This window comes from Carassius auratus, chromosome 25 (genome assembly GCF_003368295.1).
Source record: "Carassius auratus strain Wakin chromosome 25, ASM336829v1, whole genome shotgun sequence".
NCBI lineage: Eukaryota > Metazoa > Chordata > Actinopteri > Cypriniformes > Cyprinidae > Carassius > Carassius auratus.
The window spans coordinates 11,648,394-11,666,044 of NC_039267.1; the positions used below are offsets into that span (position 1 = coordinate 11,648,394).

Here is a 17,651-nt window from a genome sequence, read left to right on the forward strand (position 1 = left end):
TATATAGGTCAGTGATGTTTATTAAATCCATTAAAATTTTTAAGTGTATTATATTTTATTATTTTGTGCTGAGCATAAAAGTTTAAATCTTAAAGTAGGCTAAATCATGGCTTTGTAAAATAAAAAGTTAAAATGATAAATTGTGAAAATTCTCAAATGTTGACAGAAACATAGAAATTGTTTTAAAACATTATTGTCTACCAACGTAAAAAGTACAGTTTAGACTTTATAATATGTTTTCATATTGGCTACATTTTGCTTAGTAAAGGGTAAATGAAGTAACCCTAGAAGAAGCTATATCAGAGGACATTGCAAAAGCAATATCTGAGGAAGTTTTTCATTGCTAAAAACTGTGAAAACAATATTTCAGGTGTAAGGAAAACAATACTGTCCACCTAATAGCCTACACCACTTTTTAGAATCATTAAATATTTTTATTGAAAAATAAATAATATTTTTTTGAACGTGTATGCAATAATTACATTAGGCCTATAAATTGACACCTCAGCATATTCTAAATATCTCTTTTCTGTCATGTCGGACGTCATATGTCTGTATAATTGAATTAATCTATACAGAGTGATTTCTCCACCATGACAGAAATGATGTTGAAATCCAAACATTCAAACGTTTGGGGGGAAATTCTAGGTAATTCTACAGGGAAATGAAGGATTAGAATTAACGAAACAAACAGCCCGTATAATCAGCGTATGCTGGAAAACACTCTAACAGAGTGTGCTGCAAAAATCACCGTCCGTCCGAGTACATACACCCACGTTATTCTATAAATATTCCAGCCCCCGCACGATCCACTCTCAACACCACGCATGGAGATGTGCGGCTCTAGAACTCTTTTGGGTGGAAAAAAAAGTCGCAGTATTGCACAAACGCGCACTTTAGAAAAGCCGTCTTTTTATTATGGTTATTGGTTACTGTGGTCAGTTAAAGTATCTGTGCACATTAGTGCTCGGCGAATCAGATACTGCGCCAGTGCTGGCACATAAATGCTCTCGCGCATGGCGTGGACAACACTTGTGGCCACGCGCGGTCTGCATTGCGTCGAACCCCTCCCCCATACTGTCCTGAACCCCCCTCCCGCTCCGCGTTCTCCCATGTGCAATACAGTGCAACAATATGTTGGGCATGATTAAGGAATTATTCCCTCTCCCCTTATTGATCCCCTCTTTAAGAAGCCTTTCGCTTCCATATACCCCCTGTCAGTGTGTCCAGAAAAAACAGACCGCTCGTCATCTTGTCTACTCGTAAGAGGGAAATTTTGCTGATGCAGTAATGTCTGGAAATGCTATGGTTCGTTTTTGCCCCCTTAATGTATCTCCCGCCTGAGCTGAGCTGCAGCATTACAATTTCTTATGCAGTATAAGCCATTTACACCAAGGTGCCGCCGCACGAGCAGGAGTGGAGGGAGGACATTGCGGCTTCATGTTTTCTTTCAGCCTTTTTTTCCGCTTCTTGTCTTTTAGCACACGTTTATATTGAATGTGAAGCTTCGTAATACATCTCAAAGCCATATTATTATTGTGTTTTTTTTTTTTCATTATAGCATCGCTTGCGAATGTCGTGAATCATTTCCGTTATGGATCTGACATTTATGGACCGCGACCAAACAGTTTGAAAATGAGAAGATGTGAAGAGCCTTTTAGAAACGTATATTCTCCAACAAAAGGTGCATTACTGACAGGAGACTGCTGGCAAAAGACGCATTCCTTCAGAAGCAAGGTGAGCACTAAAACTAGCTATATGAATAAGCATGAAGTGAAAGTCATTCTCATGTTTTCCTATCAATTTAATAATGTTCACCTATATATTAACTATAAGCAATTCAGTAATATGTAGTGAGACTGTATGTATACGGTGATGGAGTAAAAGTGACCCTGTCCTGTCACGTTTTTTCAATAACCTGAATGAGCATTATAATTCAGAATTGCACCCTTAAGGCTATGCTCTTCTCTGATTTATACGTACAATCACAAGTAAATAAATAAGTATTGTGAACTTGCTGAGCTAGCAAATATCGCCGCTGTTCGATCCATTTTTCTCTGTCTCGGTGACAGAGGCAGCTGTAGTGGATGCAGCGGAACGGAGCGATGGTCGAATCAGTGACAACCGCAGTGGGGTCACACTGAGGAAAGATCAAGTTATACCCTGTACCCTGGGTTCGAGATAGATTTGAGGGTCTGGAAACGGAGAAAAGGAAGGAAAGTGACGCCTTTGGGAGGGCAGTTGGATGTCTACTCAATTAAATTAACTCCTGCGGAGCTCCAACTTTGACCTGCAGGATGACAGTCGTGGCTGGGGACAACATGGATGAGACATCTGCCGTGCCGGGGCATCCGCAGGACACATACCCCCCTGACCACGACGATCACGAATGCTGTGAACGGGTGGTCATCAACATTGCAGGGCTGCGCTTCGAGACCCAGCTCAAAACCCTCGCCCAGTTTCCAGAGACTCTATTAGGTAACCCAAAGAAACGAATGCGGTATTTCGATCCCTTGAGAAACGAGTACTTCTTCGACAGAAATCGTCCGAGCTTCGATGCCATCCTCTATTACTATCAGTCTGGGGGGAGACTGAGAAGGCCTGCAAACGTCCCCTTGGATATGTTCTCAGAGGAAATTAAGTTCTATGAACTTGGGGTCGAGGCGATGGAGAAGTTTCGCGAAGACGAGGGCTTCATTCGCGAGGAAGAGCGGCCTTTACCGGAGCGTGAGTTTCAACGGCAAATCTGGCTTCTGTTCGAGCATCCCGAAAGCTCAGGGGCAGCCAGAGGAATAGCTATTGTGTCTGTTATGGTCATTTTGATTTCTATTGTCATTTTCTGTTTGGAGACTTTACCTGAACTGAAAGGGGAACCTAAGGAGGTGACTATAGGAAACAGCACCTTCTACACCAAACCAAACATCTTGACCGATCCATTCTTTATTGTAGAGACCCTCTGCATCATCTGGTTCTCATTCGAACTTATAGTGCGCTTCTTTGCGTGCCCGAGCAAAGCAGCCTTCTTTAAGAACATGATGAACACCATAGACATTGTGGCCATCATCCCCTACTTCATCACACTGGGTACAGAGCTAGCAGAAGACCCAGATGGAGAAAAGGAAGCAAAGGGCGAGCAGGCAACATCACTGGCCATCCTCAGGGTGATCCGTCTGGTCAGGGTGTTCAGGATCTTTAAGCTGTCCAGGCACTCCAAAGGCCTACAGATTTTGGGACAAACCCTCAAAGCCAGTATGCGAGAGCTTGGATTGCTAATTTTCTTCCTCTTCATTGGTGTCATATTGTTCTCCAGTGCTGTGTATTTCGCAGAGGCAGAGGAAAAAGAGTCCTTCTTCACCAGCATCCCAGAGGCGTTCTGGTGGGCGGTTGTGTCGATGACCACCGTAGGTTACGGGGACATGGTGCCAGTGACTATAGGGGGCAAGATCGTGGGTTCCCTCTGTGCCATTGCTGGTGTGCTGACCATCGCCCTCCCGGTGCCTGTCATCGTGTCCAACTTCAACTATTTTTACCATAGAGAAACCGAAGGAGAGGAGCAGGCCCAACTCCTCAACGTGAGCAACCCAAACATTGCCTCGGATTCCAACTCGAGTCGTCGCAGCTCCTCGACCGTCAGCAAGTCCGAGTACATGGAGATAGACAGAGACATAAACAACAGCATCGACAACTTCAGAGAGGCCAACCTCAGAACTGCCAACTGCACTATCCCAAATCAGAACTGTGTGAACAAAAGTAAGCTGCTAACCGATGTCTAGAGACACAGTACAAAATTCAGTCACGTACATACGAATGCTTACTTTACCTCCTCTTGTGAGCCCTTGCACTGCGAATATCTCTACAATGCAGATGAAAGAAAAATACGACACAAAAACATATAGAACATAACTGCAGCAAATGAGGCCGATGATTCGGTATATACTTCATGTAAATGCATTTCCAAAGAGGATGATTAAGAAAAAAGTCTTTGAGCACCTAGCTAACGTCCACAGGCATTGAAGGACTCTTGACGATGGGATTACTAAAGCATCATGCATGGACTGCAGACTACATTTCAGCAAGCTGCACACTGCATCCGGGAACGTGCATAAAAGACCAAGTGCAGTCTTCGGTGGAAGTTTCGTCCGTAGGTGGTCTTCCTTTACTGTCCAGAAAGCACCTTATATGAACAAGACTGGTCTTCTGCTGGGATGCTACGGAGGCTAAGGTCATCGCCTCATGGACATCTGCATTGCTGCTATTTTCCAGCAGATGCTGTTATTTAGATATCACCAAGTGATTAAATGCCATGCCCTTTAGATATAAGACAGCACAATGCCGAAAGAGGAGCCTCATAGTTAGCATGTTTTGATTATCCTCGTTTTGATATTGGCATGCGTCGGACATTACCACATGACGATAGGAAACCCATTCCTGTTTTGTTTTTCTTTTGCGTTCGGTTCCATCAGCTCCCCACTCCATCGACCTCCTCTCATTTGTCGCCATGAAAAGTGCACTAGTGTGTCATGATTTGAGATGCTTATCATTTAGGTGTATTTAAAGACTGAATGTTTAACCTTACGGGAAACAGAATCTTAATGATATCATAGCATGTCAAAAGAACCTGCATTATGGCCTAATCAACTAAGGTACTGTGTATCCTAGTATATTTAATGCATGACATCGGTATAATACAGCTTGTTGCAATTGAGATACCTCATAAGGGTGTCGTTGTTACAATCAGGGGAACTAGGGACGTCGAGTCCTTGACATTTTCTGAAATGTGACAAAATATATATGCAAGCCCCAACGCTGGGATGCAAACTCTTCAATCTAAAATGTAGACAAAGACGGAGAAAAATAAGATATCAAGATACTATCAAATGCATATACTCATACTAAGCGCACCTGTTATAAAAAAAAGTAGTATAACTTAAATAGTGCTGTGCATGGGCATTCTCTCTCTCTCGAGAAAAAAGAAAAAAAAAACGATAACTATGGCCAATTATACTTCACGCTTCCATTTTGCGATCAGATTTAGGATTTACGATATCAAAAATCACTTAATTTATCTTAGCAGGATGCAAAAGAGATCATGGCAGAATTACTCATATTAGTTGCTAGTGCCTTTGACCCCCTCAGCAACCAGACAGGTGAAAGTGCCTCTGAGTAACTGGAGATTTAGGCCGGGCAAGAGAACAATATCTGCTCTAGAACTGTCATAATGTATGTTGAGGCTAGTCATTACAGTGTATACAGAGTGCTTTTCTTTTTCATTGTTGTTCTTTTGAACGCAACACATAGTTTACGGGCACAAACGCAAGCCTGTGTTTTTTTCTATGACAGCTGAGCTTGAATATGGAATACGGAAATACGACTTTCACGGGACAGAACCTTTTAGAGTTTTCAATCTGCCTTTCGTTGTGGTTTTGATTATGTTGGTGTGCCATAATAAAGAGTCTACCTCAGTGAGGTCGCCGCACAGCTCACTGCAGAGCAGAACATGAGAGTACATTACAGCCTGTGAAGTCTGATGCTACGTCAAAAATAATACACGTAAGAGTACCCCCAGAATTAGCCTTTTTTCAAGCACTTACAGCAAACGCAACAATGCGACCGCCCCTGACCCCTCGGATCTGAAACGCTCCCTTGCTAAGCACAATCAACGTTCACTTTGGTTCTGTTTATTATCACACTCCTTTTTTAAAAGAGAGGTCCGGGAAGAGAAAACGGCACAGGCTTACATTAACCGTTTACGTTGTTAAAAATCATTTTGTCATTCTGAAGTATGTCATCTTAAAGACATGTTAAATGTCATGCTTAGCCCATTAAGGCTATATTAAGCCTGCAGGTGCTGTAAAGAACAAATCTGAATGCACACCTAATTGATTTATTGCGTGTACTGATGACTTACACATTAATGTGAAATCTTGTGTTCATGCTAATGTGGGCCTTTCCAGTGCATAGAGCTGCCTCTTTCATTTCCATTTTCCTTGATAATTAAAAAACACTTTCAAATAGCCGCGATCGAATTAGCCTGTTTGGGGTAATTTCATTTAACAAACACAAGCAAGTCTGCCAGAGCAGCTCTTAAACAAGTTGCGTGGTCATGTGATCTTTATTGATCCGTGAGGTGTGATTGTAATCAAAGGCAAACGGCAGTATTTTACCTCGAGCCGTTTCCTGTAACACTAACAAGGGTTTAGTCACCTCTGCCGCGGCTCTGTGTCAGGAAGAACTATTCAGGGTTTTATCAATCTGCTTTTTGTTTATAATTCATAGCATTGCTTCAGAGAGAGAAGAGAGAGAGAAAAAAACGAGCTTAAAAGCAAAATGAATACATTTATCTGGAATTAAAGAATTAAAACACATAAAAATCATACAACTTAATTTATTATGGAACGATTGTTAAATAAGGACGAACTGTTTCTGCTGGGCGTGCGAGCAGTGGTCAAACCCTATGGTGCTATGCATTATCCTATATTTAATAACGACACCATAAATCATAGCAATAGGGATCAAGTGTGTTACAGGACTGTCCAGAATGCTTATTTTAATATTCACCAAGGGCTGTGGCAAACTTTTGATAAGAATAGAGATTTAAACCTACTATAATGCAAGAGAGAGATGATTTCCACCAATGATAGTGTGTTAGTTGACAAGATGTATATTTCATGTACTTTACGTTGAGAGACTGTAACAGAACAAAAATGTCCCCTTTCCCCCACTGAAGTTTATTTATGCCTCTGATCTGAGATGAGGACCATTTATGAGCAACATTTTACATCAGTTATGGCTTAGAGGTAGATCTTTTATCAGCTGAGTCTGTAGAGGTGTAAATCCATTACATAACACATTCTTATTTGGTTGTTTTTCTATTTCTATATTTGCATCGCAAACTTTCTTCCAAGAAAGGATGAAAGATAAAATACACTGTAGTGAACAAAAATGAAAACGAACCGACTGACGTGCCATCATAACGATTACTAAGTAACCCGATATGAGCGCTGTCAAAAAATGAGAAACCGTAGTTGTGCTCCCAGGATGTGGCCTTTTGGAGGACGTTGCAGACATATTTATTTTCTTCACTTGCGTGGCCTCGTCTAGCTATATTACCATGTTGCGTCCATGTGGCACTAAAGTTAACTGTGCTTTAAAGAACCCATGCCCTTGATAAAACTACAGTACACTCACAAACGAGTCCATAAGACAAGCCATTACAAATATATAGGACGATTATACCTTATATTATCGATTTCATGAAATAAATAAAAGAAATGAGATTAGCATCGAAAATGTACTGTACATTGTAGGACTGTAATAACTCCATACCGCCATACCAAACCAAAACTCAACAGCAACCTAGCAATTGCAAAAATCTGCATGGTGTATGGAAGACTGCATGAGCTTAGCCTTTCAAAACTGAGGATCAACTATATTCTGGTTGCACCGTTTTTTAAGCCCTTGCCGTCATTTGTTCCTAAAGCCATCTTCATTATTTATACGCCAGCGTTGTTCCCGTTCGTTTGGGGAAAAATGATCGAATCCGTCAAACTCCACTGATCAGATATTTGTATTCGGTTTATTTATTCATTTTGGCTTTCTTTTGAGATTCTGCTGTTTGCTTTCAGGATGCTGAAATGATACAAGTCATGGATTATAATGTCGTGGAAGTTAAACATTTAATTCCGCCGAGAAAAAAAAAAGAAGAAGGAAGCAGGAGACCCAAACTACAAAGAAAGACTCACAAACAGTGATTCTGTACTGACCATCTCAGCTACATGCTTATGTTAGACAGATGATAACTCTATGCTAATGTCGAACTGTTCATATTGTCTTAACATGTTTCTGTACATTTTCTGTCTTCGTTATGCTAAATTGTGTAACTGTGTTTTAATTTTGTCATACACTGACAAAGGCATGGTCTGTGATCTATGCAAGGGTTCTTTTGTTTCTTATGTCAAATATGATTTGATCATACATCCAAATCAATAAATTTTTAAGTATCAGCGGTTGGGTGTATGGTACTGGTTTTTAAAGATTGTGGCTATGGTATATTTTCAAAATGAATTGGTTTGAATACTCGTGAATACTCTACACTCTCAGTAAAACAGTGTAAAACTGTCAAACTGTTTAAAAAAATACTAATTTGTACTTTTAAAGTACTAAATATGTACCAAGTGTGACCCTGGAACACAAAAACAGTCATAAGTAGCGCAGGCATATTTGTAGCAATAGCCAAAATTACATTGTATGGGTCCAAATTATACATTTTTCTTTTATGCCAAAAGTCATTAAGATATTGAGTAAAGATCCTATAGTAAATATACCAAAACTGAATTTTTGATTAGTAATATTCATTGCTAAGAACTTCATTTAGACAACTTTAAAGGTCATTTTCTCAGTATTTGTATTTTTTTTTTTTTGCAGCCTAAGATTCCAGATGTTCAAATATTTGTTGTATCTCAGCTAAATGTCGTCCTATCCATAGAAACCATCAATGGAAAGCGTATTTATTCAGTTTTAAAAAAAATGTCCCTTATGGTCTTGTGATCCAAGGTCACATATGGGGTAAAATACTGGGGTAAAACTTTATTTTAGGAGTCCTTCTTACGCATTTTATGCTCTTACTATTATAATAATAATAAATTGCGCATAATTACATGCCCTAAGCCAAACCCTTATCCTAAGCATGAAAAGTAGCTAGTTTAAAACATTAAATGTCTTTATTAACCCATAAAATTTAGATTTTCTTTAAATATCTATTACCAAAATGATATTCCATGTTTAGAAATAAAAATTGTTTAAATTACATACTTTATCACTGAACTAAATTTAAATGAGCATAACGTCATATTTATCTGTCCTAAATGTAATGACCAACCCTGTTGTCTGCCTTAAGGTTACATTAGAAAACTGTTTTGGGGAGGAAGTGACATCATTTAAATAATTTACAGCATGACAGGAAGAGAAGTACTTATTTTTATTTTTTCAGTAGAAATATTTATCAAATTTTTTTGCATTGTAACACAAGCTATTTTGGTGTTATTTTTATAATTATGAACACATACACAAATAGGAGTTTAAGATGTATTTTCAGGGTTGACAATTTTTTCACCCCACTGAAAGCATTTGGTGTTCAAAGTTTTCGGTCAGAAATTGCAAGTGAATTTCATAATTAGTGGCAAACAAATAGCATTTAACACATTAATTAAAACAAAAAATCAGTAGAAGGAATGAAATGGTATTATAACCTTGGAAAATATTTTTTTTTTGCAGTGTCTAATTGTTTAATAAAAATAATAATATAGGATTTGAGGCTCCGGTTTGAACGCTGTTTGTTGAACGTGATAATCATGTTGGAGGACTCTGAATCTCCTGCAGTGCAGAGCTGAACACTGGACACGTTGTCCTTCATTCAGACTTATCAAAAACCTCCTGCAGCAAGGTGACAAAAAGTGATTTAATTAAGAAGTACAGTAACAAGGATGGTCTGTGGGGCTTTCAGTGTGGTTATGTGTATAGTAACAAAAAGCCCAGAGTCATCCAGCACATCCTGAACAAACAGGACAACAAAATGATGTGAACGGGCAGTTTACTTCGTCAACAAGATTTCTATCTCCTGCTTTCAATCCTCCTACCGCCCGCTTTCCTTTATATGCATGCACATCAGGCACATTTGGTTTCCCTTGAGAGCTCAAAACATGATATTGGAGTGCCTTGTGCTTGGAGTACCCTTGCTCTCTCCTCCTCTGCATTGCCCTCTGGAGCTGCAGCAGTTCTCTGCAGGCTGGAGCTGGGGTGGGGTGAGCTGGCGCCGGGCCCAGTGCAGCTCCTCAGGCACAGACACACACAAGCACAGCCCTGCAGGGTTCCTGTGTCTCGTGTCTCTGTCCTGTCCTGTCCAGGCTCGGTCCTACTGCCGAGGGTGAGAGACATTAACCAGTTTTATCTTGTGATGTTAAAATCGTTCATATGGATCCTCCAGCCGTGCCGTGATGGAGCTGAAAACTCTGCCTCAGTCGGTGTAATCTCTGCCGTCTGCTGCACTGACTGAGGATTTCTCAGCTGCAAAAACAGAACGCCCTAATGGAGGCCCCCGAGTTATGTGTTATCTGGTGTCAGACAAAGTTATTGGCTTGAGTGCAAAGTCAATGTCCTTGGATCATTTAGAGAATAAATACTTGGGGGCAATTTCTCAGCAGGGCATTCAAAGACTATATATACTATAGTTATACACACACACATACACTGCCATTCAAAAGCCTGGGATCAGTAAGATATTTTAATGTTTTTTAAAGAAGGTTCTGTTGCTATTTTATAAAAAATATATATTGTGAAATATTATTATGATGTAAAATAACATGTATCTATTTTAATGCATTCTATTTAAATCTAATTGATTCCTGTGACCAAAGCTGAATTTTCAGCATCATTACTGTAGTCTTCAGTGTCACATCTAATATGCTGATTTATTATCAGTGCTTAATATTTTTTTGGAATCAGTGATACTTTTTTTCAGGATTATTTGCAGAGTAAAATGTTGAAAAAGAACAGTAATTATTTATTTATTATAGTATTATTATTATTTTTCTTTAAAGAAATTAATACTTCCTCAGCAAGTTGAATTGATTTAAAAAAAAAGTGGTAGCAAGGACTTGTATTGTTAGAAAAGATTTAGAATTAATAAATGTTTAACATTTTATTCACCAAAGAGTCCTGAAAAAATTTGTCACCAATATATATATTGTTCCAATATATATATTAAGCAGCACAACTGTTGACAACATTGATAATTCTAATAATAACTCAGCATTTTAGACTGATTTCTGAAGGATCATGTGACACTTTAGACCAGAGTAATGACTGCTGGAAATTCAGCTTTGCATTACATGAATAAATTATATTTTTAAGTATATTCAAATAGAATTTATTCATTTATACTATAATTACATTTCACAATATTGTTGTTTTGTATCTGTCTCTCTATCTATTAATAACACACACATACACACACACATACTTTTCTGTATCATATATGTGTGTAACTATATAAGTACATTTTATTTATATGTACTCATTTTTAGTTACATATACTTATAAATAAATATGTACTTATATATTTATATTTACTTATACTATAGGGGTATATATGTATTATTCATACTTATATATATTATTTGTGTGTGTGTATATATAATAAATAAAATCAGTTTTAAAAAAAAACAATTATATTATATTATATCATATCATATCATATTATATTGTTTTATTTTATATAAATCAAGAAAAAGCTCATGGATTTATTGGGAGGTTTTTCTGCCAGAGTAGAGATGTTCAATTGCTTTTTGTTTCTATGACTTTAATATATATATGGAAATTGGCTGTCAAAAACAAACACCCTGAGACCTGGTGTGACAACTAATCCTAGTCTTATACCAAAGACTAAATAAATATATTTCCCGTTTGCTTCTGAATTAATTCTGAAGGGAACACACACACACAGATGTAAATACTCATAAATCAGATGGAAAGTCGGGGCTAATGGGACTTCGCATTTCCCTTAGTCAGGCCTCTGGCACGTTCAGTGCTGCTAGTCACTGGCACTCCCTTAAAGACGGAAACTCACCCAGCATAGCTCAATACAGATGAATCATGCATATCCCACAGTCATCAAGCAGGACTTTTCTAGTATCTGTACACAGCGTTAGTATTTTGACAAATCCACGTCTTTCAAATCTGTTTGGTGAAGCTTTGAATGATCGGCGACCGTCTGAAGCACATCACACTGCATCAGTCAGATGCTATTGTTGTTCCTGCATGTGTCATGTGTTCTGATTACCTGATAAAGCACTTTTCCATTCTCACTGACTGAAATCAGATGGTGGCATCGGACTGCGTAATGCAGATATTAATGCATGCATCAATATATACATCCACTCTTCCGTTCATTCACTCTGTGCCTTTCCTTTGGCTCACTTTATGGTTTCTTCCTCTTCGCATTATCTCTGTAATGCTGCCGTCAGCCACGTTTAATAATTAAAGGCATGTCCATCAATTCGCCCATCTTATGTAAACTATGCACAGTGCTTTTTGTCAAACCAAAGGCCAGTAAAAGTTGAAGCGCTGTAAGGAAAGGACAGTAATAGCTCTGAACATATGTGCGTTTTATAGATGTTAGAGAATTGAAATTGAAAAGATAAGGGGAAAAAGTCCTGCAGTGTGTGTTTCTTTTTGTCAATTTGCATGATTTACTGCTGTCCATATGCATATGCGCTACTTGTATCAGCACATGCATGTACATTAAGTGCTTATACAGTGCATGTGATGCTTCTGTCGGTCTATCAGTCAGTACATCTAGCCTTTTAATAAGTTGCAGTGGCTGAGCATTGGTTGACCTCACTGTTCCCAGAATACAGATCTCTCCTTACATCTGTGTCAGCCTGCAGCACTGAGGATGAGAGGAGACTTTGAGTCATCATCCATCACCATATATACACAATATACAGCTCACGCTGTCATTTACGTTCCATCAGACTCGTTGGAGAGGATCGTTTGTTTGCTGGTAATGTGATAGTGTCAGTGCACAGAGGAGCTCTGCTGTCCTTCATTCATTGTTATATGTCTGCTGGAGATACATGCATGTGTTCATACTATTAAACCTTCTTGGGGAGCAAAATATTGTGCAGTTGACTAATGTTGGCATTGATGGTTCTATAGTAATGCAATTTGTGTTTATTTTTATTGGAAAAAACATATTCAACTACTTGTTAGTAAAAAAAATTCTATTACAAGAATATCAATAACACATTACTAAAAGGTTCCATTTGTTCACTACATTAGAAACATGAACTGCCAATGAAAGCATACATTATTCAAAACAAAAGATGTATGTTAATATTATTTCATGGGCCTTAACTGACAATAACTAACAGCGAAAATGGTATTCATGTTACCATAGAATGCTAACAAATGTATTGCTCATTGTTAGGTCATGTTAGTTCATTCATAACTTTAACATTAACAGTTAGGACACTTATTGTGAAGTGTTGCAAAAATATCATGATAATTAAATGTATTTAATTGCAAAGTCTTAAAGCACTTAAACCCCTTCCAGCCATTTATTATTATTTTTTATTGTTATTGTTATTTACTTTTATTATTTGTTTTACATGCAAATCTATAAATTGCATGTCAATTTATAATTTACAATTACAATTTATACAATAAATGACAATTACAAAACACAATAAATTACAATTCATAAATTGTTTTACATGTATCTTGATAATTGCTGTTTGCAGCTATATTTCTTATTATTAATATTAATATTGCTGTTATTTTCTTGTAATTTTTTACATGAAAGGTCTTAACCATTTAACCATTTATATATATATATACACAATTCGATTTTAAATTAATATTTATGACCCGTTTTATACACAGATTTCCTAAAATTGACTATATCAAAAACAGATTGGATTTTGGCAATATTCTCCAAAATAATGTTTAGTCTGAATAAATGTGAATGTGTGTCTTGAATGCCATGTAGATCGCATTGGATAAAAGCCAACTGCATATGTTAAATATCATTTTAGAAGAACATCTAAGATTTGGCTCTTACTTAGATTTCTTATGACACTAACATATTTTACAATTTTTATCAGTAATAAATGCTTATGATATATTTATTGTGACTTGTCTATTAACGTGTCAGTTTGTTTCCTTCCCTCTCAGGTTCAGTGTGACTCCTCCCAGATCACATGATCAGCACGCTCAATTTGTGACATTGTTGGCAGCATGAAAGTCACTCTTCTTAGGTATCTCATCATCAGCTGTAGCTTTTAGCTCATTTGAGACGGTTTACACGTTCCAAATGTCCTTGACTTGGTTCATAATCATTATCTTATTTTCTTTTGTCAAAATTGTATTGTTAACATTATTTAATTACATTATTATTTTAGTATTTTGACACAGAAACACACTGGTGGAGTATGTTTCCTTTGATAGAATTTGGTAATGACAAATGATCCAAGTGCTTTGTGTGTGTGTGTGTGTGTGTGTGTGTGTGTGTGTGTGTGTGTGTGTGTGTGTGTGTGTGAAGCATGAAGAGCAGAGAGTTTTGCGCCAGTGCTTCTGACTTCTCTTTCTCTCTCCCTCTCTCTCTCTCTCCATCATTCTCTCAAGAGCAGTCAAGGACAGTCAGGTCAGAAAGGCTCAGCAGTTCACAGCAGGCTTCTGCAGTCTTCCATGAAGCAGAGAATTCAGCAGTTTAGGGTGCCTGCGTGAATGAGTGAGCGTGTGTGGGTAAATTGCTGCAAAGAATGTCTCGCTCACTGCCACTGAAACCAGTCCTGGCATCAGAACATCAAATAAATGAGTATGAATGCCACAGTCATAACGAATGTAATAAGGTCCATAAGCCTCTTCAATCTCAGCTCAAGAGCATCAAGGAGATTCAATGCAGTGTGGTACAATGTGTCCAGGTGTATCAGTTGCAGCAGTTGCAACTATTTATACAGAGAAAAAAAAAAAAAAAAACGATTGCTTGCTCTTTAAAAATTAATTGTGTTTTATGCATGTTTCTTTTTGTGTTTTGTCGGTTGCAGCTTTTAGTAAGCGATGGATAACTAAGCGATACTCCCCCCTTCTCTCTCTTTTTCTTCCTCCCCTTCTGTGTTGCTGACTCACTGTCACTGGCCCAGAATATGCTGTCTGTCTGCATTATACCCAGCTCACCCTCCCACCAATTAATGCCGCCTCAGCATCCGAATAAAAGCTAAGAGCAGATCATATGCTACAATCTGATTATATCAAAATATTGATCTAAATGTTCAGACTAAACCACTCTACTCAAAGTGTGTTTGTAATTACAGTGACACATTGTGCTGTGAAAAGCTGTGAATGCGTATTAACAGAGCAAATAATTATAATTTACAATTATTGTGCACAAATGTAAGCATTTTTGTTGGTGCTCTAGTTGGTCTGACATCTCACTTTCACTCAAGTACAGGAGAGGATATGTATTCTGCAACACAGTAAATGATCCCTCACACGAAGGCTAGATGATTGAGAATATGCAGCTACTGACATCTAGTGGAAACAAGAAACCCCTGTCATAACCATTTATTGTGAACGATTAAAGAAATATGTTTAGCTTTTTACTTTTGACAATTATATTTAGGCTTTAAAATTAAGTTGTGTGTATATTTGTGAATGCTAGCATGATGAACAAAATATGTAAGAATCATAACCTTATGCTGGTAACAGAACTTTTTCTGTAATAATGAAAAATATTACGTATTTTCTAGTACAATAATAAAACATAGCCTTATGGTCACAGTACTAATGCCTACTTTTCTGCTATAATAATAATAATAATAATAATAACGTCTTATTGGGTCATTTAAGCATTTAGCTGTAAATTTATGACTTTTTTATTTTGTAAAAAAATGTGGAGGCCTAATTCTAAAAATCCATTACATTTTCAAAAGGGAACCCATGACGTCATAATTGATTTTTTTGATAATTGAGTTTTTTTTTTCTATCTGATGATAATCTAGGTAATCTGAGCATAATATTAGTAATTCATTCAATAATTAATCGGCATTATGAATGGGCCAAATATACTTTCTTAAACTTCCAGGTTCATCTTTCAGAATCTACATTTTGGGGGGGTTCCACGACAATATCCGAAATTTCAGTATATTGTTTATGTCTAATTAGATTTTTTGAATAATGCAATTAGTGCCATCAAATGTGATTGAGTTTGATCAGCAGTTTGGCGGACGAACCAGCCAATCAGAGGCCAGTGGGAGGGTCCATCATCGTGACATCATCAACACTATATAAAGTCTTGCCGCGCAAGCTAACGGACAGAGTACTTCTTCTAACCCTAACGTTCTTTGGTTTCCTGTGCGGTGTTTATACTGTTTCGTCTTAAGCTTTCAGTATATCACAGGAAATATCCGCGGTTTCGATGCGTATAAAAAAGCTATAGAGTACTCTGACGCTCGGTCTCACAGGTTTGAGTGTTTGCGCGCGGACAGTCCGACTGCCGCTAAGAGTTCACCTCTGCTGCACGTGCATCGGATCTGTGGGCGTTCAGCACGCTGAGCAGATCAAATTGAGCATGGCCAAGTTTTGCGGACCTTTCCACTGGTCCTGCAAATAAACCTAAGCTCAGACATTTGTTCCAGGGTTGTTCCTCCGGGAATGGCGTTTTATCTGTGCACGTGGCAGAATTTTTTTTTTCCAATCATCGTTTGACCGTGGTGCTTGGTTTGTTAACAGATTTTTTTGTTTTGCTATTTTTAAAGTGCACTATCTGGACGTGACTTGTTTTAGGTTTTACAGGGGGTCGTTAGAGAAATTTGAGTTTAACAGACATAAGCAGGGTTTCCACCGCTGGAGCTTTACCCAGGAACTATGGATTTTTGTTCTGGTACTCGGTGTGTTTCCACCGCAGGAACCAGGGTCTAAATAAAGTTCAGTTAAAAAATAAAAATAAAAAAAAGTCCGTTTGCGAGGTGGTAATTTAGAACTTTTTCATATGTCCGGAATTTTCGGGGGCGGGACTCGAGCACTGAGCGTGCTGACGGTTTGAGTTCCCGCTGCATTGTGATTTAACAACCATTTATTCGATTATCTTTCACACTGCGATCCCGGAAAATACACTATTAACGTGTACTGGCAATTGTTCCCGGGTCACTAGATTTGGCTTCTTTCACACTGCCAGTGACTTCCCGAAATATGTGCTTGCGTTTACACCGGTTTACGGTTCTGTAATGACACGTGACATCAGGATCTGACGGGTAGTGCACGAAGATCTAGCTTTTCTTTTTTCTTTTTTTTTTGGCTTCATTGAACGAATGTAAACTTTACAAACGTAGATGGCCAGGTACAAAATGCAAAGATTCTTCAGTCGAAAACGCTAAGCACATTAAGGTTCAATTTTTTTTTTTTTTTTTTTTTTTTTTTTTTGTCTCGAAATCTGATCTGTCCTCAAAAAGCCTGTGTGTGTATATGTATGCATGACAAACGCTGGAGATGGGGAACTACAAACTTTAACTTAATAAAACCCATTTAAGAACTACTGGAAGTGTTCGTCTGTACTTTGTGTTGTATGTAGGGGTTGTAACACTTTCTATCTCAAGCTACCTCTTTTTTTTAGCCTACACGTCTGAAACTAAGGCAAAGTACCCACATTTGTCTACTATAAATAGCAACTATTTCAATTTATTAAACTATATCACAGACTTTATGAGATGATGACAAATACAAGGTGGTCCTTTGTTACAACCTACCCCACTAATGGGATAGCTTGTAACAGGTAGACGAAATGCCCCCAAATTAAGGGTACTCCACACAACAAAGTTTTATTTTAAATGAATGGCTGCAACAATAAAATGTGTGAATATGGGGAGTCTATGAGCATATTGTGTGTTTTTGTGTGCATGTCTGTACATGCACATTCATATGGGTGTGAGTGAGAGCAAATTAACATAAACATACTTACCCCCACTCCACAGAATGAAACAAATGAAATGCATTCTTTATCAGTCACTATGGTGACATACTGACCTCATGATTTACACCACTGCAGGTCTGACTGATTTCATTTGTCACTATTGTGACTGATTAACAATGCATTTAAT

At 37.9% G+C, this 17,651-nt stretch overlaps 1 protein-coding gene across 1 annotated transcript; it reads left to right on the plus strand.

The window, feature by feature from the left end:
• The first annotated feature begins 1,036 nt into the window (after positions 1 to 1,036).
• On the plus strand, positions 1,037 to 8,006 carry LOC113043315 (potassium voltage-gated channel subfamily A member 1-like). The gene is made up of 3 exons (XM_026202593.1): positions 1,037 to 1,308; positions 1,562 to 1,737; positions 2,073 to 8,006. The coding sequence occupies exon 3, from the start codon at positions 2,298 to 2,300 to the stop codon at positions 3,771 to 3,773; it is 1,476 nt and encodes a 491-aa protein (XP_026058378.1). The 5' UTR covers positions 1,037 to 1,308; positions 1,562 to 1,737; positions 2,073 to 2,297; the 3' UTR covers positions 3,774 to 8,006.
• The last annotated feature ends 9,645 nt before the right edge of the window (positions 8,007 to 17,651 follow it).